Source organism: Pogoniulus pusillus, chromosome 4 (genome assembly GCF_015220805.1).
Source record: "Pogoniulus pusillus isolate bPogPus1 chromosome 4, bPogPus1.pri, whole genome shotgun sequence".
Taxonomy (NCBI): Eukaryota; Metazoa; Chordata; class Aves; order Piciformes; family Lybiidae; genus Pogoniulus; species Pogoniulus pusillus.
This window is the reverse complement of record NC_087267.1, coordinates 16,186,599-16,208,571: the sequence shown is the minus strand read 5'-3', so window position 1 is coordinate 16,208,571 and position 21,973 is coordinate 16,186,599. Positions and strand designations below refer to the sequence as shown.

Here is a 21,973-nt window from a genome sequence, read left to right as displayed (position 1 = left end):
AGTATGACACACACCCATGTTTCCCCACCTTCACGTGCTCCAGCTTCCCTTCAGGCCTAGATCATGGTCCCTCACAGAAGCTGATGTCAGTTGTGTTCTCTGGAACACAGATGCTGGATGTCTTCCACAACAGCATCATGTCCTGCAATACAGAGACTATCAGATAAACTCTTAAGCAGGAGAATGCTGAGAGGAAGAGTGCTTTTCATAGAATCACAGAATTATCAGGGCTGGAAGGGACCTCAAGGATCATCTAGCTCTACCTCCCCTGCCACAGACAGGGACACCTCACACTACATCAGGTTGCACATCCAGCCTAGCCTTAAAAGACTTCCTCCACCACCTCCTTGGGCAGCCTGTTCCAGTGTCTTGCCACTCTCACAGTGAACAATTGCTTCCTAACATCCAATCTGCATCTACTCACTTCTAGCTTGGATCCATTCCCCCTAGTCTTATCTCTACCTGACACCCTAAAAAGTCCCTCATCAGTTTTCTCATAGGCCCTTTTCAGATATTGGAAGGCCACAATAGGGTCACTTTGGAGCCTTCTCTTCTTCAGACTGAACAGGCCCAGCTCTTTCAGTCTGTCTTCACAGGAGAGGTGCTCCAGCCCTATGGTGATCATCCTCGTGGCCCCTCTCTGCACACCTCAGTCTGTCTGTCCCTTCACCTCCAGCTCGTAATTCTTTATGATTGTTTTGTGCAAATACCAAATAATGGCAGGAATGGCAGCATGCATTCCCAAATGATGGCATAATGAAGGGATTATGCAGTATTTATGTTATGTATGGGTAGTTTAAAATGCTTCCATCATCATGACTTGCCACAAACGATTCCAGTTTTTGACCACCAGAGACCTTGCAGTGGAGGATATCAAGCCTTCCAAAGGGATTTGAATGTATTTGTACAGCAAGAAACATACAAAACTTGCTGCATTTTCCTCTATGACTGCATTCCTGTTCCTACATCAAGGAACAGGTGACAATGTGTTTTTCATAAACTCTTAAGCCAGGGTAAACCATCTGCTGACAGAACAAAAAGAGGAGGCTTTACTTCCATGGCTCAAATGCTGAGAGCCATCCACTGGCAATTGGCTTGCTTGAGTTTTAACCATACCCAGGATTTGACCTTGGAGGTATTGCTTATTATAGCAGTGTGAGAGAAGGAAAATAGAAGTACAATTCTGATAGGAAGGAACCAATTTATTGAATTAACCTTGCTTAGGACATCTTGAAGGCTTTATTTTCTTTTTAAGTGCTGAGCGATTGTGACGCTGAAGAAAACTGGGAGATGTACACACAGACCCTTCTTCATATTTCTTCCCTGTCAATTGAGTACCTTCCCTCTCTCGATTTTAACATCTTCATAGATGATCTGGATGAGGGCATGGAGTCAGTCATCAGCAAGTTTGCAGATGACACCAAGCTGGGGGCAGATGTGATTGGGTTGGAGGGCAGAAGGGCTCTGCAGTGGGACCTTGACCTCCTGGACAGATGGGCGGAGTCCAATGGGATGGGGTTCAATAGCTCCAAGTGCAGGGTGCTGCACTTTGGCCACAACAACCCCATGCAGAGATACAGGCTGGGGTCGGAGTGGCTGGAGAGCAGCCAGACAGAGAGGGATCTGGGGGTGCTGATTGATACCTGCCTGAACATGAGCCAGCAGTGTGCCCAGGTGGCCAAGAGAGCCAGTGGCATCCTGACCTGCATCAGGAATGGTGTGGTCAGCAGGAGCAGGGAGGTCATTCTGCCCCTGTACTCTGCACTGGTTAGACCACACCTTGAGTACTGTGTTCAGTTCTGGGCCCCCCAGTTTAGGAGGGACATTGAGATGCTTGAGTGTGTCCAGAGAAGGGCAACAAGGCTGGTGAGAGGCCTCGAGCACAGCCCCATGAGGAGAGGCTGAGGGAGCTGGGATTGTTTAGCCTGGAGAAGAGGAGGCTCAGGGGTGACCTTATTGCTGTCTACAACTACCTGAAGGGTGGTTGTAGCCAGGGGGAGGTTGCTCTCTTCTCTCAGGTGGCCAGCACCAGAGCGAGAGGACACAGCCTCAGGCTGCCCCAGGGCAGGTTTAGGCTGGAGGTGAGGAGAAAGTTCTTCACTGAGAGAGTCATTGGACACTGGAATGGGCTGCCCGGGGAGGCGGTGGAGTCGCCGTCCCTGGAGCTGTTCAAGGCAAGGTTGGACATGGCACTTGGTGCCATGGTCTAGCCTTGAGCTTTGTGGTAAAGGGTTGAACTTGATGATCTGTGAGGTCTCTTCCAACCCTGATGATACTGTGATACTGTGATACTGTGATTTTGAATGTGTGATATTCCTTACCTGAGACCTGCTCCTGTTCTCCTCAGCTGGGCAGGCAGCAGCTCTGCCCTCATAACTGTGATGAACTTTCTTGGTGACAGCAAAACAATAGAATTCTGCCTATTTAGTTATCTTTCTGGCATGTTGAGGCTAAGTATTTCTGGGGTGATGGCTGCAGCACAGTATCACAGAAGTGCCAACTGCTGCTGCAGTATTTGTCTGTATGTAGAAACCAAAGCTTCTCCTGAGCTTTTCTGCTCTGTGTGGAGTGTGTCTGTACAAGTTCGAATTCTAGAATGTGACACCCAGTTTATATGCTATCCACGTTTCAGGATCTCTTAACTGCTTTGCAAAAGAGAAGAAAAAATGTCTCTGTTTCCATGTTCCCTTCACAGCTAAATTCAGCAGAAGTGTATGAGGATAGGAGGAGGAAAGAGAGTATCAGCCACTTTGATTAAGAGATACTGGCAAAAAAAGCCCTGACTTTTTATTAGGTAGAAACATGCTCCAACTTGCTTTCCGTTGCACCTTCTCTTACTCTTTCTTCTTTTCCCAGTGCTTTATATCCTCCTGCTTTTCCTTGACATGTTCTGTCCATGCGTGGATGGTGCATGTTGCAGAGAAACCAGCATTAAGGAACGTCTTTATGCTGCCATCTGGGAAGCTTGGCACTTGAAAGTAAAGGCAGTGGCATCAAGCGCAGTCATATTTGGCCCTTGTGCAGCATTGGATTTCAAACTGTTTATCTAGAGGTAGGGAAGCACAATGTCTGGTTTCCAGACCTGGAAAAACAGAGGCACAGGAAATTAAGGCGCACAGTGAGTCGTGACAAGAGGAGGATCCAAGTCCTCTGACTTCTGTTTCTGTACTGTAATTGTAGCATCCTTTCCCAAATTGGGGGCAATGTGGGGAGTTCTCAGAATATTTTGCTTCCAGCATGACAAAGCTCTGATGTGCCATATCTACCAACATTTAGCTAGAGGGAAGAGACTAGATCCAGAAATAGGCATGTAACAGTAATTTCAGGGTGTTGTGAAGTGATACTTTGATAGAGTGCCAAGCTATGGGAGGAGAAGTCATGTAGCCAAGACTGACAAATGTAATCAGGATTCAGTGGCTCAGCTGTTACGAGACCAGATTTGGAGGCCTTCTGCAGGTTGGTGAGCTCTGGAGAATTGAGCCTTTCATAATGAACTGGAGTAGCACAAAGCAGGCGAGCCATTGCCGAGGCTGTCTGGCGTGGAATTAAATCTTTTTTTTTTTTTTCATAATGGAACAGTTCATTTGAAAGCTTTCAGCAGGAAATTCTGCCTTTTACAGCTCAGCAACAGCCACCGTCTTGCAGCTGAAAAACAGGATTTTGTCCTGAAATTCTTCAAACAAATGTAATCAGCCATTTGGTGGGGGAGACGTGGCTCCGATGGCAGTGTTTGGACCTGAAGCCCAGTCACCACAGCAAATGCTAAGGCAACGAAGGAGAATTTTTCTTCCTTCAGTACATGAGTAAAATATTCCTGACAACTCCACAAGTATGTCAGGGGAGACCATTTCAGATTCGCATCTGCCTTCTGGAGAAATCTTATGAATTAACACCGTTGAAAGGAACGAGCAAGGCAAATACTCCAAGAAGTACAGCATGATCAAAGGCAGCCAAGGTGGTTTCAAGAAGCAAACATCACACTTCAGCGGCTTGAAGTCCTTCAGGGTTATGTCTACCAGAGAATTAAAAAAAAAAAAGGCAGTAGATGGTCTTGCATGAGCACTTTGATTCCTCCAAAAACATTTGAGAATCTGTTCTGCCTTATAGGTTATTAATATAAAAGATATGAAGCCACAGACTAAGTGGAAAGTTGGCACAGTCTACTGGAAATTGGCTAAAGGGCAGGAAACAAAGGGTGGCAGTAAAAACCTAAAAGGAGATTAATTGGTGAGTGCTGCGGGGAGCAGTGTTGAGATCCGCTTTTTATTTACATATAAATTACTTGGAGGGTGGTATTGAAAGATCTCCTCCTTCGTTCGCCAGCGAAGCTGCGCTGGCTAACACTCTGCATTCAAAGGAACGATACAATTAAGAAAGGGCTTAATTTATTGAAGTAGCGGAATCGATCAATAGCACAAGCGAGTGAATGCAGTCTGTTGTTTGGCTGCGACTCCCCTGGGGGCTGGCTGCTAAGAGCACCTCAGGTGGCTGCAGGCTCCTGTGTCGCTCTGTTGCGAAAGGGTTTTCAGGCTGCAGGGACTCGCCTTGGCTGCCTCTTCAAAACAAGCCTGGCAAACAAGCCCGTAGTGCCTTCACAGAGCTGCCGTGGTGCTTTTTTGGCAGCCAGATACAAGTCTTGACCGGTGGGTAGATCCGTTTGAAAGGTAAATAGAACCCCAGCCCACCAGTTTGTTCGCCGCTTGCCCCGGGTCGTTCTTCCCGGTACTCTCGCCTGCCTGTAGGTGAGCAGTATGCCACAGACACGGACTGCAGAAAGGCAGGCTTGAGGCGACAGGCTGCCTGAGGCACGTCCGGACAGCTGTCTCGGCTGACTGTTGGCTCCAGTGGTGTGTGTCTTCTGTTACCTATCAGCAGAGGTCTGTAAGCACCAGTCAGGAGAAAATGCAGTGTAACCCAGTGTTCATTGTCACGGATGTCTGTGCTGCGAGGTTCTGGTGCCGCCTCCTGCTTTTTAACGTTGTCTGGTTACTAAAGTCAATTAGAGCTAGTTGACAGGTCAGGTGCTCTAGAGTAAGACATCAGTGGATGGTGTAGGAAGTAGGGTGACCAAATACATCTCTTTTGGGGGCTGCCCTCATGCTCTAGAGAAATGTTAGAGTTAGAAAGTGTTCTACGCAACACAGCAAGGGCTGGTATGTGGGGAGGAGATGCTGACAAGGCTCTCAAAGCAGCACAGGAGGCAGAGGATAGAGCACAGGTCATGAGTTCTGTAGATCACTATCATGACTGAAGCTTGGCTGCAGAAGCAAGAAGTCATGAGGGAAAAGATGAAAGATTCAGGGTGGAATTGCTAGGAAATTTGGCAAGGGTGCAGCATTAATAAAACATTTGACACCATCTCCCATAGCATCCTCCTGGAGAGACTGGCTGCTCATGGCATGGATTGGTGGACACTTCACTAGTAAAATAAACTGTTTGGATAACCAGGCCCAAGGAGCGGTGGTGAAACCAGTTAAATCTATTTAGCACCTAGTCACAAGCAGGGTTCCTCAGGGCTCAGTTTTGCAGCCATTCTTATTTAATACCTTTATCAGTTTCCTGGACAAGCAGATGGAGTGCTCCCTCAGTAAGCTCGCAGCCAACACCAAATTTAGTGAGAGAGTTGATCTGCTGGAAGGCAGAACAGTTCTGCAGAGGGATCTGGATAAACTGGATCGGTGGGCTGAGGTCAGTTGTATGAGGTTTACCAAGGCCAAATGCCAGGTCCTCCACTTGGGTCACGACAACGCCAAACAACACTACAAGCTAAGAGGACAGAGGCTGGAAAGCTGCCTGACTTTTCATCAGGACTGGGGGTGCTGGTTGACAGCCATCTGAACGTGAGCTAGTAGTATGCTCAGGTGGCCAAGAAGGCAAACAGCATCCTGGCCCATACCAGGAGTAGTGTGTCCAGCGGGAGTAGGGGTGTGGTCATGCCCCTGTACTCAGCAGTGGTGAAACTGCACCTCAAATACTGTGTTCAGTTTGGGGCCCCTCACTACAAGAAGGACGTTGAGTTGCTGGAGTGTGTCCAGACAAGGGCAACAAAACTGGTGAAGGGCCTGGAGTACAAGGCTTAGGAGGAGCATCTGGGGGAACTGAGATTGTTTAGTGGTTAGTCTGGGAGAATAGAAGGCTGAGGAGAGACCTTACTGCTCTCTATAACTACCTGAGAGGAGGCTGTAGTGAGGTGAGTGTCGGTCTCTTTTCCCTAGTAAGAAGTGATAGAACAAGAGGAAATGGAATAAAATTGCACCAGAGTGGGACTCAGATTGGATATTAGGAAACATTTCTTTACTGGAAGTGGCCAAGTATTGGAACGAGCTGCCCAGGGAGGTAATTGATTCACTGTCCCTGGAGATGTTAAAAAAATGTGTAGAGGTGGCACCTGGGGACACAGTTTAATGGCCATGATGGCGCTAGGTTGATGGCTGGACTCAGTGATCTTAAAGGTCTGTTCTAGCTGACGCACTTCTGCGGTGCTATTGACCAGGTAATGAAACCTGTGCCCTGCACTGACAGGCTTCTGCAACAGCATTTTGCAGTGTGTGCAGCTCTGCATAAGCTTAGTCCATAGAGCATCACTGAAATATCCCTGTTGCTGGGTTTTCAAAAGTACAGATGTGAGGAGGAGACAAGTTCAAACCAGTGCTGCACGGCCTTGGTTTCCTGCATTTTCCCCCACCAGTCCTGCAAAAACAAGGCTCTTGTAGTGTAATGTGTACTTTGCATGGGTGGGAAAGCCACGCTAGGTATGTTGTTTTTTCTAGTACTGACATTCAGAGCTTTGTTATTCCTACAAGGAGCTTACTGCTGAGTTTGTCCCTAAGCATTAACCCTGATGCTCTCTCAAATATTTGCCTGTACACAAGAAATCTGACCAAAACACATGGTGCTTACCGATGGCTGTGTTGGTCAACTTACTTCCCACGGCCCAGTAATGTCTGAGTTGGCACTCTGGGCTGTTAAAAGGCTGGCCTAATTTTTGGGGAAGGGGTCTGTGACAGTTACTGGTTTCTGTGCAGGGAGCTTGATCTGAGAGCTGCGCTGCATATAGGGATATTTCTGTAACAGTATTCACACTCAGACTGAACAAGCAGATACTCTTTAATGAAGAGTGCATCTTGCCTTGACTTTAATCCTCTCAAAAGTCCTTATTCAGCTGCTACCTTAGATAATGAAGTGGAAGGTTACCTTTTACAAATGACCTTCGTGTGCTTCTTAGTGAAAAGGCGAACAAGTAAGGATTAACAGTCAGGTCTAGGTGATACTATTAATTCTTTTTTTTTTTCCTTCCAGCACTGGTTGCAGTCCCATAAAATCATAATTACATTAAAAGGTCCAGGCATTTTATGTGCATTGCCTGCTCCATGGCTCCTAAGGGGAGTGTGCATCAGGAGGAAGAATAAAACAGCTGATATTTTCTAGTTATGCCAAATGCTTGTTCGGACAAACTGCCAGGGCTGTTAGTGGAGCCCAAGGCTGGAGCAGGGTGCCTTACAAGGTGTGCTGCTTCTAGACCATTTCCCCTGGCTGTCTTGCCAAGGTTGTCCCACTTCTTTCAAACGGTGGTTCTTGCTGTGGGAATTAAAGTGCTCCACGACTGCTTTGTAACATGACCTGGAAATTGCAGGAGAGTTACACCCAACTACAGGCTCGGTGTAAAACACTTGTCCCGACTTTTCCTGGTATTCTGGTGCGGCTCAGTAGTCAGTACCGTTGTCAGCTGGTACTCTACCCCATATCTGGCCCTTTCACTCCTGACTTTCCCCAGTCTTACTGGGAAGAGGGCAGTGGAAGCTGTTTTACAGGCAGGATGTTACAGAGGTGCCAGCAGTAGCAGTCAGCCTGATTGTAGCTGCAGATTGATGAGGTGAAGCTAGTGGGTATTGTAATAGTGTGAATAAGCTTGGGGGTTCACTTTTGTGCAGATCTTGAATCAGTCTTTACCTACCAGACTCCTTACAAACACATATAACTGAGCAGGTAAACAGTTTTTCTCCATGTTGTGAAGGCATAATTCTGGAGTGCAGCATCTGCCTCAGGTCTGGTAAATGCCACCCAGGCATTTCCAAATGTGCAGTTTATCTGGCAGAGTTAAATGGAGCTGCAAAACAGTGAAAAACAATTATTTGTGAATATTTTATTAGAAAATATCAAAAATTTATCAAATAAATTATTCAGCTTTCATATGATTAGTTCTGCCAATGATAAGAAAAAGTCTCACCCACTGAAACCAGGATGCCAGGCGGGAGAGGCTTCAAGCACTGCTGGCAGTGGGTGGCACAGTGCTTTACATCCTGGCTGAGGTCAGCACTTGAGCCGTGCTGAGCTGGGGCAGGAGGTCTTGCTGTTGAGGGCTAAACGGGAGACAGATCGTGCTGTGGGAGAGAGATTTCAGTGCCGTGTCCAAACCTGCTAACTTGCCAAACTCAGCAATATTTCTTGAGCAGGTCATCTTCTTCATGCATATCTGTTACGATTTGTTTGTTTTGTTTTAGGTGAGAGTCTATGATCTCCTGCAGTATGAGCATGGGCCAGATGATGTTCTGATCCTGGCTACTGATGGGCTCTGGGATGTGCTGTTAAATGAAGAAGTTGCTGAAGCTGTCACTAACTTTCTACCAAACTGTGACCCAGATGACCCCCACAGGTTTGTGCACATCCCTGATTTTCTAGCTTCTCCACAGAAAAGCATGTTTTGGTAACGCTTTTTTGCAGAGAATAGGAAATGAGTAACACCCAGTAAAGATACAACTGCTTACAAGAAGATGGAGCCTCTGTAGCAAATATGGTGGTGTAAGATGGGGAGGTGGGGAGCCTGTTATAACTTGTAGTTGCCTGCCTTCAAATGGACAGCTGTGGGATCATAGTATCTTTACATGTTTGACGTACCAGCTCCTGTGGAAACTGCAGGAGGCTGAGGCTTTACAAAAACATGGCAGTAGGTCTCTGTCTCCAGCAGTCACAGGTTTCCTTTTCACTCTCCTCTTTATAGTCCCTTAACACTAAAGATTGTTTCTAACTAGGACATCAGCAGCATCTCTCACTCTGTATGTATGTGATTGTGTATGAATACTGCATGGTGAGGGTCCCACTCATTCTGGTCATGCTGTGCCCTTTAAACCCACTTTCAGAAGAAGATGCTCAGTGCTACCAGCTACAGGACACAGAAAAAAAGTAGGTGGAAACTCAGCCTTTATTTCGTTCAGTTAGGTTCAGTCTCATCTCACAGTTTTAACCTACCTCATCTTTTTCATTTTCCTATCACCTCTTACTTGACCAGTTTCCATCTTTTAAACATATCATCAAGCAAGAAAGCAAGTTCCTAAAACATCTGGAGTGCTGTCTGCATTGAGTGAGTCCAACAGTCTGTCTGCTGCTGAGTTCAGTCTCGCTGTGAACCAAAAGATCAGGAGGTTCCTTCACTTGTCAAGGGGAAGACAAAGTGAAAAGAGCTTTATCATTCCCTAGGGACTGTTCAGGAAGGAAAGTGTGGGTTACTCCTGAATCCAGGCCTGATTGTTGCTGTATTCTGCCCTCACCCTGGGATAAGAGTGGGAAAAGAGCTTTTATGCATCCCCAATTGGCCTGCGGAAAGCAGAGCTTCGGAAATAAGCTCTGGGATATCTGAGCAGCCAAGTGAAAACACAGAGAGGGGTGTGACAGCTCTTGAGGACGTGGGGAAATCCAGCTCAATGTGCCTCTGTACCTCGTATTTTGAAATGGTCATCTTCACAGGGTCAGCTCTGTTCTCTGTTGGCAAACAGGGAAGGTAACTGGATAGGGACACCCTGACAGCCACTTGAGTTTCAAAGTGAGAGCAGCTCCAAAGTAACTGGCAAGTGTTGTTTTCTTGCCCTGACACTTGCAGCAAGCACTCAGTTGCAAGGAGAATGGATGATGAGCATGAAGTTGCAGTTTTGACCTTCCCTGCCTCCTTGTATCAAGGAGATGTGGTATGGATGACAGCCAGGGGCTGTGCCTGCTTCAGCAAGATGTGGAAGTGCCTCTGCCATCTCTCTGGGAACATATCAGGTGGATTAGTCAGGGGCACTTCCAGGGCATCTGACACTGTGCTGTGCATATATGCTATGATTTAAGGTAGGAGGGGATGATCCACCCAGTCTCCTTTCTGTTACTCCCTAGCAACACTCAGAGGTATTTAGGGATCTTTTAACTCTCATTTCTGCACCCCCAAGTCTTCTCTTGCTAAGGCACCTGATGAAAGGTAATACCTCTGCCCTGCTCTGCCTCCATTCTCATCTAGTAATTGGGAAAGCTTGGCTCTTCCTACTGTTCTTTCTGGTCCTATCTCTTAGGAATAGAGTCTGGTTGTGTTGTGTCTGTCTTGTTCCTTTTGGTCTGTCCAAAGCTGGTGATGGCTGCTGCCATGTTTGGTGCAGCTTGTTCAGTCTTCTGATTTTGACTTGTTAGGTGAGTTATTTTTCATCCGTTGTAAAACATGGCAAAGAGCTTGCTCCTAACATCCAATCTAAATTTGCTCTTCTCAAGCTTGAACACATTGCCCCTCACTCTGATACTGCAGGCCTTTGTACACAGCCTCTCTCTAGCCTTCTTCTAAGTCCCCTTCAGGTACTAGAAGGCTGCTGTTAGGTCTGCCTGGAACCTTCTCATCTTCAGGCTGAACAACTTCTGCTCCCTCAGCCTGTCCTCACAGTGGAGGTGCTCCAGCTCTCTGATCATTTTCATGCTCCCCCTCTGGACCCACTCCATCAGGTCCATGCCCTTCCGGTATTCAGGGCTCCAGCCCTGGATGCAGTACTCCAGGTGGGTCTTACCAGAGCAGCATAAAGCAGCAGAATCACCTCTCTGGATCTGCTGGTTATAGTTAGTATTACAAGTTAAAACAAACACATTTATTGGTGTTTGACCTACTGGACTATGAATGGACATCTGAATTGAAAATTAATTTGTTCTTTTAAATAACTTTGTGCCAGGTCATTTAGAAACTTACACATTGTGGCAGCGAGGCATTTCTCATACCGGTTTGCAAAAGGTAATTAGAGCAGTCCCTCATATAGCTTACAATAATATTCATGAAAATTACCTTGGTAGAATTGCTGCTCTTGATTGGTTGTAAAGAATATTTGAAGGGTTTAAAGTACTGTGTGAGAAGTTTTCCCTAATTAGTTCACAGTGGTCCAAATGAGGTATAACTAATGAATTCATGATAGCGCTGCAGCTCAGGCTGTGGAGCTGGGTTCATTTCTCTCCCTGGTCGGTGACAGGAAAATTTTGTTTGCCGTATCATCAGTTAGGTTTAAAGGAAATTTTATCCCAGAAAATGTCAGCTTCTGTGGTGGCTGTAGTGGCTTAGTCTGCAGTGGAGAGATCAGCTGGAAATCTAAACTCTCTAGGGATGTAGAAAACTTGTCAGAATGGAGGAGACTTCCCTGCTGGGTTTGGCTACACTGGTGTCTTCTGGAGAACCTACCTGTGTGGCAGACCCTGGGTCTGCCTGACCCAGTAGCCTAGAGAGGAAGATTGTGGAGCTGTGGACTACTTATCTGTTGTGTAATTAGCTTTGTGTGGGAACAATACCCCTCCCATTTGAATTAGTAGTAATTTTATAGCTTGATGGGCAAGAGCTTACAGCCCTCAGCAACACTCTTGGGACTCTCTCCTGCTGATATTTACTGTCAGAACTGTGAGTGTTCGCTACCCACAGAAAAACATCTCCAAATCTTGTCAAATACAGCATGTGCCTGGGCACCTCCAAGTGGATGGGTGATGAACACAGACTTGCTTAGAGAACAGCTCCACCCTGAGAGCTGGGGAGGGTTTGGATTTCTTAGTAGCTCATTTCTTGTGGGTTTTGTGGCAGGTGAGAGCATGGATAGAATCACAGAATCATAGAATCAACCAGGTTGGAAGAGACCTCCAAGATCATCCAGTCCAACCTAGCACCCAGCCCTATCCAGTCAACCAGACCATGGCACCAAGTGCCCCATCCAGTCTTTTCCTGAAGACCTTTTCCTGGAGGGGAACCCTGAGTGAAGCACAGGTGGTAGTGACACACTGCTGCTTTCCATACCTCATCTCTCAAAGGTGTATGACTCTTGCCCATTTCCTTCAGCAACACTTATGCAGGTTTACCCACTGACCTTGGGAATGTTCTATTTCTTGTCCTCTCTCCTGTCCTTTCTCACTCTTCCTCACTCTGGCTCACACTAGCTAGAGACTTATGAGGATGCTGGGGCATTGCTGCACCTCTGCTGGGTGCAAGAAGCTACTCAGACAGCAGCACATTTCCCACACTTGTTACCATTTCCCCTGCAGTACTTTGATCAATATTGAAAGCTTCAACCGAAGGGAAAAAATACTTATTCTTAAAACAGAAAAGTTGTGTTCCAGTGAGGCTGTTCATTAGGAGGAAGTGGGCACTTTAAAACTGCTTTCAGCAGTTCTCAAACACTGTCTCCAACAGCTGAATCCCAAGTTCAGAGGGCTGGAGAATAAAGCATATGGTAATGGACTACTGCTGAATATCATCTCCAGGTACAAGAGACTCACCATATCTCCTCTGGTGCCAAGCTGAACATCATCACTTCAATTCAGCTCTACATGCAGTGAGGAATATGTGCCTTTGCTGCTGCCTTCGCCTGTACCTTTTCCTTTGCTTCAATGTGCTGCATTTCTTGTGTATTTCAGTCTTTCTATGAGAGAATTTTTCGTTTATTAAAATCCCTCCCCCCCTTTTTTTTTTCAGTCTTGCCCTCTTCAAGCATTAAGCAGTGAAAGCTTTACACAAGCAAGAGGAATCTTCATTCCTTTGTATGCTGTAGATGTGGGGAGCCCTTGCTAGTCAGAAAAAGGAGGAAGGCAAGGTTTGCTCACAGGACAATGTGTATTTTCTTTTCTTAAGTTCTGACAGCAGCTGAGAAATACTTGGATAAAATGTTCTAACCAAAATTCACTGAGCATCAGACATGCTGTGCATAAATACTCAGCTTTCTTGCTTGCCATGTGCAGTCCTTCAACTCCTTAGCCCTTGGGCCCATCTCTTACTCCTGAAAGTAAACCTTTACTCAAAACTAGTGAGGGCTGGAAATCTCAGCCCCATTAGGTGCAGAGGGTACAGTTGTTTTGTACAGTGTTACTTGAATTGAACGTCAAAACCTTTTGGGCAGTCAAATATGGATTTGTTTACTTTGAATAAATGTTTTAGTAGAGCAAATAAATCTATTCCTGCTCCAGAGGAGTCATTTGAGTTTAAGGCACTAAAACTGAAGAAACAAAACATAATTTATGTTTTACCCTTCTTTGATCCTCATTCCGTGTTGAAAATTTCTGCAGTTAGAAAAGTCCTGGATATTGAATAAACTTCCTCCTTACTTCTGATTGATGGAGATACTTTTCTTTCTTGTTCCTCACGTTGGGTCTGGGTGGATCATTTCTGGCCACTGATGCACCCTAGAAAAGAGAATCTCGAAAAGCAAGACCCTTCTTTTCCTTCTTGGTTTCCAGAAATGACAGACCTGTGCCTTGCTTCTGGTGACCTGTTTGGCTTTACAGAGCCTTGCATCATCTTGGAGGCTGATACTTGAGTTTCAAACAAAAGACAGGTCTTTTTTTCTTACTTATTGTCTTTTAAATGTTTGATTACTCTTTAATTATCAAATTATAGAAAAGCTTGCCTCCACACAGCCAAACTCAAAACATCTCAGCTGGGTGTTGGACTAACGAAGAACACATTAGACAGTAGCTGTTCATCCATAATGACATTTCTTTCAGAGGGAACTTCTAAGTGGGTACACAGATGTGTTGACATAGTAACAGCAGGTAAAACGATAAGGGAGTCTGTCAGAGCACATCACACAAAAGCACCATCATGCACCACCTTTTGGACTCTGCTCCCAAGCAGCGCCGGTTGTTTTTTTCAGGACAGAAAGTAACTGCCATAAATCCACTGCCACTCAGCCCAGCATGGGCTGGGAGTTTTGAAGCAATGTGAAACTTGGTGTTTCACTAAATTAAAAGCACTTCACCAACTCACATTCACACCATTCTGTTCTGTGTTCTGCCTTTCCCACAGGTACACGCTGGTGGCGCAGGACCTTGTGATGCGAGCCAGGGGAGTGCTGAAGGACCGAGGCTGGCGGATATCCAATGACAGGCTGGGCTCTGGAGACGACATCTCTGTCTATGTCATCCCTTTGATACATGGCAACAAACAGTCATGAAAGTAGCATCAAGAGTGGTTATAGGATGGGGATCTTTCGGGGAAGGACCTGTAAGAGACAGTATGGCTTTGGTGACCAGGACAATTCCAATTGATGTAATCTATTCAAAACTAATGCTGGAGGGGTATTTTTCTGCCCAAAAGTAGGGCTCTGCACATATGCTGTATATGATTAAAGATAACCCTTAAGATTATAATTTCCCTATAGAAATGGGTTTGGTGCTTAACAGGAATGGGATTAAAATGCTGCTAGGATTCTGTCATCCCTCCAAGTGGGGAATTTTTTTTCCCTCAGTTTACCATGTAGCTTGGAAGAGCCATTTGAGTTGTGAAACTAGAAGTGGGTATCAGAAGCCAAGGAAGCTCCTGAGATCTACCCCCAAATATTCAGAAGGTGACTTAGGTCACATCTCATTTAAAAGTATCTGTGTAAGCATCTATGAGACTCAAGAGTTTTCTTCTTCCAAAAACTTGCATTCATGACTTACCTACGGACAGCTTCAAACTTGCATAATCCTTCAAACCCTCGTTTTCCTCTCCTGTCTCTTCTTCAGTAGACTGTGCTCCTGTATTTCAGTAGGAAAACTGAAACTGTTTTAAGTGTGACTATGCCTGTTTACTGCAGCTAGAAAAGCCACCTGCAAAATTGTCCAAGTGAAACAGGTCACAGTCCTACGTGGCAAGGTTTGTTCTGGTGTGAGGAGTGACTTGTCAGGATTCCCTGTTGTGTGTACACCCTGGTTATACAGAGCATGCAAGCTCAGCTTTATGTGATGGTTATTTTGGGATCAGATTTTTCATTCATTGAATGGTTCTGGCTACTTTATCCTGTTGAAAGGATTTCTGACCCACAGCTTTTGCATCAGTTGGAATCCAGTGAATTCATTTGGGCTCCCGAGGGTATTTTCAGTTGGATTCCTACGTGAGGTTGGTGGTATTGTTCTTATTATCAATTTGGATACCCAGGTATTGATCTATTTAAAGGCTGTTTTGCGTCTTCTTGCCTAACTTATTGAGTGTACCTTTGCCTGCTTTACTTGGAGATCAGAAGGTGGCAGCTAATAACTTTTTATCTCCTTGATATCGAGGGCTGTAGTCAAGGATCAGAACATCACTGTGATAGATACAAGCCCTTGGCTTGCTTCAGCAGTTTTTTTCTAAGCAGTGATGAATCAGTTTAAATAAAGAAAGTCTGGGTAAAGCATTATCAGGGTGAAAGCCATAGTCTTAAGAGGGAACAAGTGAGCATACTTGTAGCTCACCTGCCTGCCTGTTCTTCAAGCAGGCATCTTACCTCATTGCCAGAATTTGACAAAAAGAGAAACCAACAAAATCAGCAGAGTATTAGCATACAGGCAGGCGTATTGACAGGAGAGGCAAGGTCAACCTAACTTGCCTCCAGACCACATTCTTCTGTATCTGTTCATCCAGTTTGTACTTCTCGAATAGCCAAAAGACAGAGTTGACATAGTTGTTGAGCACTGACTAGGCACCTCACAAATGTTGTGTCCTCTCCAAAAAGAAAGAGGATGCTGTCCCCTTTGCAGACTTTCTTGTGAACAGGTGTGGCCTTGAGCTTGCTAGTTTTGTGTTTTATAATGTGCTACCTACACACTGTGCAGTGTGTGGTAGAGCTGCCCAGATAGATGCTTTACTTGACTGCAACACATGCAACAGCCTCAGTGGATTTAAACTACCCTTGCTCTGAATTTCTAGACCCAGTAGGTGTCTCAGGTTAAGAGCAGACAATGCAGAGTGAGTAACAGCTCAAACATGCAACAAACTGCATGATTTTAGCCTAACAATGGTTATAAAAAGCCCCATAAATTAAGAAGTGCCTGCATGTAATAAAGCTGTGCAGAACATGGATACACAGATGTTTTGTGTTCAAGAGCTTCAGCATAAATCAATGGCATATCTGATTGTGTTGTCATGCTTTATCTATCCTTTCTTTATTTTTGACCCCACTTAACCTCTTCTTCTCTCTGTGCAGCTGGGTGAAAAGAGAAGTTTAGAGTGTAGAATATTTTTCACATGGCTTCTCATATATTTAAGCAAGAGATCTTATCTTGCACTTTTTTTCGCCTAATAAACGTGTAAACATGCCATTCATGCTCTGCGTAACTGCTGTCGTCTCGTTGCAAATACAGTTGTGTAGTCCTCCAGCAATTCAGGTCCTCTTTCACAGAGAAGCTAATGCTGGCAGTTCCAGCAGAGTCATTTGAACAGGAAAGCAGCTGGATCTTGCTGGTACCAGTTACAAGCCTGAGTCAAATACTTCAGTGCTCATTGCATTGTCAGACTTTGTTATTTGTTAACATGTTGTCAAGACACATACCAGTCATTATAAACCCACTGAATACAGTGTAGTGGAACTGAATTTCTAGTGCAACACATTTGTCAGCATTTCAGAGTGAAAATTCAAGGCAATGGAAAATGCACCTTCTCCTTCAGGGGTGTTTTTAAACATACCCCTGGAGAGATGGGCTAGCAGAGTTTGTGACGGAAGCAAACCGTCTAGTGACTCCTCACAGCAAACTCTCGTGGGTGCTGGTATGGCTCTGTGCAATCAGCCTTCCACTGTGTCTCTTGTTCATCTGAGGTACCACCATCAGCCACCCTGCTTCCCTGCAGTGGCTGGGTTCAGGCAGAGCTGTGTTAGTTGCCAGCCCTTCTCCTGGAAGGGGCAGAAGTACAGCACCAACAATTACTATCAACTATCATCAATTAATAAATGTGAATAACTGAAGAACAATAATCACGTTTAAAAAGCTCTACTCAGAGGTGACTGGAAATAGACTATGATGCTTTTTGGTTTCTCACAAAATACCTGTCACACATTTACATGCTTGCCCCCTCCCTATCGTGTCTCTGGTACATCCAAAGTATGCTGTGTTAGAACTCAGGCTTTCACTTCCATCTGCTTTCAACAGGAGCCTCTTGCATGCCCACTGCGGCCTGCTTCAGGGCATGGTGGAATTACATATACACACCAATGCTTCATATAAATAGGAGGCAGGAGTGCTTTGTTGGGCAGGTATTGTGTGAGAAGGAAGCATAATTAGAAATATTTCCAATTCCCATAATAGGTTGAATTATTTTGGGAGCAGCCAGAGTATTAGAAGCCACTGATGGCAGAGAGGAGCTGTGCTGCACAGCACCATGGTTCAGAATGGCACCGGATGGATACTGCCATGTGCAGCCTTGCAGCTGCCCCAGTGTTCAGTGAAGCTCCTGAGTTAGGAGCAGACACCTTGTCTTCTCAAATTGCAGCAAGTTAGGCACCAAGTCAAAAGTGTAGGTCCTTGTCACATTACCATAGTTACTGCCTGATTCCAGCAGCACAGTGGGGTTCCCATAGTAGCCAAGGCTGTTTTAGCCTTAGTGGCAAGAAACCTCTGTCCAGAGGTGTATTCACATTGCTACTGCTCTGTGCTGTGTGCTTGCCTATATATAGGCACTGCTCAGAAAGTCAGGCAAGTTGTTGCCCTCTCCTGGGCAAGGGAAAGGAGGTAGTGTGCCCCACAGTTCAGGTTAGCTGACAGTGCAACTTAACGCTGTCTTCTGGTGCCTAGTCCAGTCCAGTTACTAGAAGCTCAAAGCTGAGAAGCTGCTACCATTCTCCTGTCAATACTGTTACAGAAGGCAGTAGCCATTTTGGATGTTCTTCTCTTGCACTACAACCTAAAATCTTAATTCAATGACTAAGGTAGCTAGATGTTTCATTTACACCTCAAGTGAGGCACAGGGTTGTCTTTTGGTACATTAAGGCAACGATGCTTCCTTCATAAGCACAAAAGCATGTTGCCTGAGAGGGCTGATGTTCAGTGGCCTCATTCTGGAGAGAGAGAAATTGTTTGTTGTTTGGTTTTGTTTCATAAACATTAGGGATAAAAAGCTAAAGGAGAAGCGGTCAGCCTGCTGTTAGCAGTGGATTTCCATGTTAAGATATGATGAGTAAGATCTGTGAGGTATGGTTGACTCTGTGCCTTCAGGATATTTTTGAAGAGCTGTGTTTGATGTTTGGGCAGTTTTTGGCTTTGAACCTTCTCTAGGCTTTGACAGAACACTACATACTCTGGGCAAATCTGCTGTGTTTCTCCCTGCCTCAGTGTTTTGCTTTTATTTCACATTCTATGTACAAGTCGGTTCAACATTTCTGTATCAAACATGACCTGTGTGGCATTGTTGTTCTCCCATGACATTTTTGGTGTGTAGGTTTCCTCCCTGTGTCTTAGATGAAAATATAGCAATGTGGCTACTGTAGAGAGAGTGACCAAACAATGTTGTAACTTGTGCTGCTGTATTTCTACCTGTGATGTACTTGAAGGAGGATGCTCTTGTCCACCTCCACTCTCATTCTTTTACCTGTTCTTTGAACTATTGCTGGCAGTGTTCTTTCCTAAGTATCTCATTTGTGCTTGGATTTTTTGTTTTTGAAAGCTGCCATCTTTTTCTTTCCTTCATTGTCATCAAATCATCTTGTTTTGAGTTCTACATAGGTTTGATATGTCCTGAAGAATGGAAGACCTGCAGGAGGAAGATGTTTTGGACCAATGTACTTCTGCTTTGTGACTGTGAAATGTTACTCTCTTTTGTAGCCCAAGAACTCAAAATGTTTAGTAAAGGGATATATTTTGTGTTTTTTGAAACTTTTCAGTGCAATGACCAAGAGGAGGATGCTGGAGAGGTGTATGAGTGAAGTTTTAAAATAAAATTTTAAATTATCTATTATCTCTCTCTCCTCTAGATCTGTAACCAGGACTTTTCTGCCTTTGTCACACAAACACTCAATGTTAGAGGTTGGAAGGCACCTCCAGAGGCCATCAAGTCCAGCCCTCCTGCCAAAGCAGGATCACCTAGTGTAGTCCACATAGGAATGCATCCAGGTGGGTTCTGAAAGTCTCCAGAGAAGGACACTCCACAGCCTCTCTGGGCAGCCTGTTCCAGTGCTCTGTTACCCTCACTGTGAAGAAGTTTCTCCTCATGTTGAGGTGTAATCTTCTGTGTTCTAGTTTGTCTCCGTTGTTCCTTGTCTTTATTACTATGCACCAGCGAAGAGATTGGCCCCCTTCACTTGCTACCACCTCTCAGATATTAATAGTCTTCTCCAGACTAAACAGCCCCAGGTTCTCTCAGTCTTTCTTCATGTTCTCCTGAGCAGTGTGCGCTGCTCTCTGGATGTGTATTGCTAATGGTGCAAGCAGCACATTCTTCTGTACAAGGGAATGGATGACTCCCTGACAAAAGGTCTCATTCTTGATTTAATGAAGTAAATCTTGTACAAAGTGCATTAGTCTAAAAGCTGATCTGGAAGAGTTCAGCTGTAGGATAACAACTGTCAGAGCTCTGTGCTGCCATCAGATTATAATTAATTGCTCAGGCTGCCAGTTGCCATATTCTGACTCAATGAAGAGCTATGCAAAGTAATCAGCTATCAGCTGGCATGGGGCACTGCGTATGATTTTTGAAATGATAACGTAGTTGGAATGCATTCACCCTCTTTAGGAATCGTTGTCTCAGCTTCTGTTCTTGAGTAAAACCGAGGGTGAGTGCAGAGGTTCTGCTAAAGCAAGCTGTCATGGTTATTTAGTAACCAAAGATGCTTTTGGAGGTACTGCGGCTGCAGGAACTAACACTGGTCTCCTGGCGTTGCACCTACACAGAGCCACAGGCAGTGCCTATCTGGGTTGCCAGCACTAGAATGAGAGCTAAACATGTAGCTACTGTTTGTGTCTTTGAAACATTGTAGTGCAGCACAAGTGGCGCCCTTCATTCCTGTCTCACCTCACAGAGTGTGAAAGAGCAGTGGAGACGTGCTCTACAATACTGCATATGCCTCTTGTGTTCACTGAGTGTAACAGAGTGCAAAGAGAAGTGATTTGTTAACTTCACTCTGGTTCTTCTCACTCTCCCATTAAGTCCTACAGTTTATTACTGCAGTCTGACCACCGTGTCAAGTTTAAAATTGCTGTGCAAATAAAAGTTCAGCACAGCTTTGCCTGGCTCGCTGGTGTCAGCTGAATAAATGTTAGTAGCACACAGTGACAGGGAGTGTTGCGCATCAAACGAACCTAAAGGAGTGTGCTCCACATCATCCTATTGTTTTTGCATCTCTCTGCCCTAAATTCAGTAATCTTGGAGGTCAAGTAAAGCTTTTTTTCATATATGTACATGAAATACTTTTTTGAAGGTAAGAGATACAGCTCTGCAAATCTGAACAACACTTTTCTGTAAGTCCTGCAAGCAATAAATCAGTGCTTTGCCAAATAATACATTCATGATATTCTCCTGAATCTACTCAGCTAACTAAAGCGACATAAGGGAGCAGTCTCAGTAATTTATTGCATTGTGTACAGTTTCTGTAAAACTGAGGCCTGAAGTTTCATCATCTTAATGCATCCTCATAGAGCAATGTACCTTCACAAAAAAAGTTTACTGCTTTATTCTGTTACACTGCAGATTTTATTGATTCCAGAGCTTCTCTTGTGCTTTCCAGGAAGGCTTATATAAACCAAAGTTACTGCACATCCTGTTCTTGTTAGAAAGAAGGATGAAGGCTTCTCTTAAAAATTGTCCACTTTGCAAAACAAACAACAGCAAAACAAAAAAAGCCAAAACTTTTTAGGGACACCATAAATTATTTCAAGGAACTTTCTGCTTTTATGACAGGGCTAAAAAAAAGGAGCATGATCAAGGTAGACAATATTTGTCTAATGTAGATAAAGAATGTGTGACTTGGAGACCCTTAAGAACAATTAATCATACATTTGAAGCTGCAAAAAAGGCCTACAGCACTCTGCCACAAAATACTAAGGGGAGAGGGAGGAAGATGCAGTAGAAAAAGAGTTAGATCTTTCCTATAGCTAATTTAAGACTGATTAGTTAGATGCATAGACAGATGTCTGAACCTTTATGCATTTGAGGCCACCTAAGATCAGATTTACATTATTTGGTGTATTTGTGCACTATTTGTCAGGTTTTAAAAAGTCAAAATGTGCCTCGTCTCTACCCCTAAGAAATGATTCTCTTCGGTAATAGATGTCAATCCCTTATGTTGTTCTTCTGCAAAGATGGCACTGCAACCAGCAGCAGTGGTTTAGAGTTATCCCTGAGCTTCACAGCCATCCCTGGGTTTACCAGTCTGTTGGTTGGGGTTTTTCTTGCCCATGGTAAATCGAGGTCTTTCTCAAGAGGCTGTAGTCCAAACCAGGATCTATTGGCTTCATTTGTGCTGCAGGTAGCATTTTCCCTTTCTTCTCCTTACTGTGTCACTCTGATTTAACAAACTTGAAAGTAGTTAACTACTGTTTCAGATGTGCCATTGAGTCCTTGGCCATCTCCTTTCTCTCACCAGCCATTTGTGATAGGTGCTAGTACAGACAGTATCACCAGCAAGGCAGCAGTCACTGGCAGCCAAAAGAAAGCCACATTAGAAAGGGAAATAATTTCTTCACTAACTTAACATTGATCATGACCTCAAGACAAAAACTTAAGTGTATGTAACATACACAGAAGAAGCTGGACATGAGCAGACAGTGTGAGCTTGCAGCCCAGAAGGCAAAGCACATCCTGGGCTGCATCAGAAGATGTATGGCCAGCAGATCCAGAGACATGATTCTGCCACTCAGCTCTGGTGAGACCTCACCTGGAGTACTGTGCCCAGCTCTAGAGCCCTCAATATAGGAAGGACATAGACCTGATAGAGCAGGTCCAGAGAAGGGCCATGAAAATGATCAGGGGGTTGGAGCACCTCTGCTACAAGGA

At 44.8% G+C, this 21,973-nt stretch overlaps 1 protein-coding gene across 1 annotated transcript in view; it reads left to right on the top strand.

Moving 5' to 3' along the window:
* Positions 1 to 18,940, top strand: part of PPM1H (protein phosphatase, Mg2+/Mn2+ dependent 1H) — a 165,007-nt gene extending 146,067 nt beyond the window's left edge. Inside the window, exons 9-10 of the mRNA XM_064142247.1 lie at positions 8,502 to 8,653; positions 14,060 to 18,940. Coding sequence (XP_063998317.1) covers positions 8,502 to 8,653; positions 14,060 to 14,207 — 300 coding nt within the window. The 3' untranslated portion in view covers positions 14,208 to 18,940. The remainder of the gene's footprint in view (positions 1 to 8,501; positions 8,654 to 14,059) is intronic.
* The last annotated feature ends 3,033 nt before the right edge of the window (positions 18,941 to 21,973 follow it).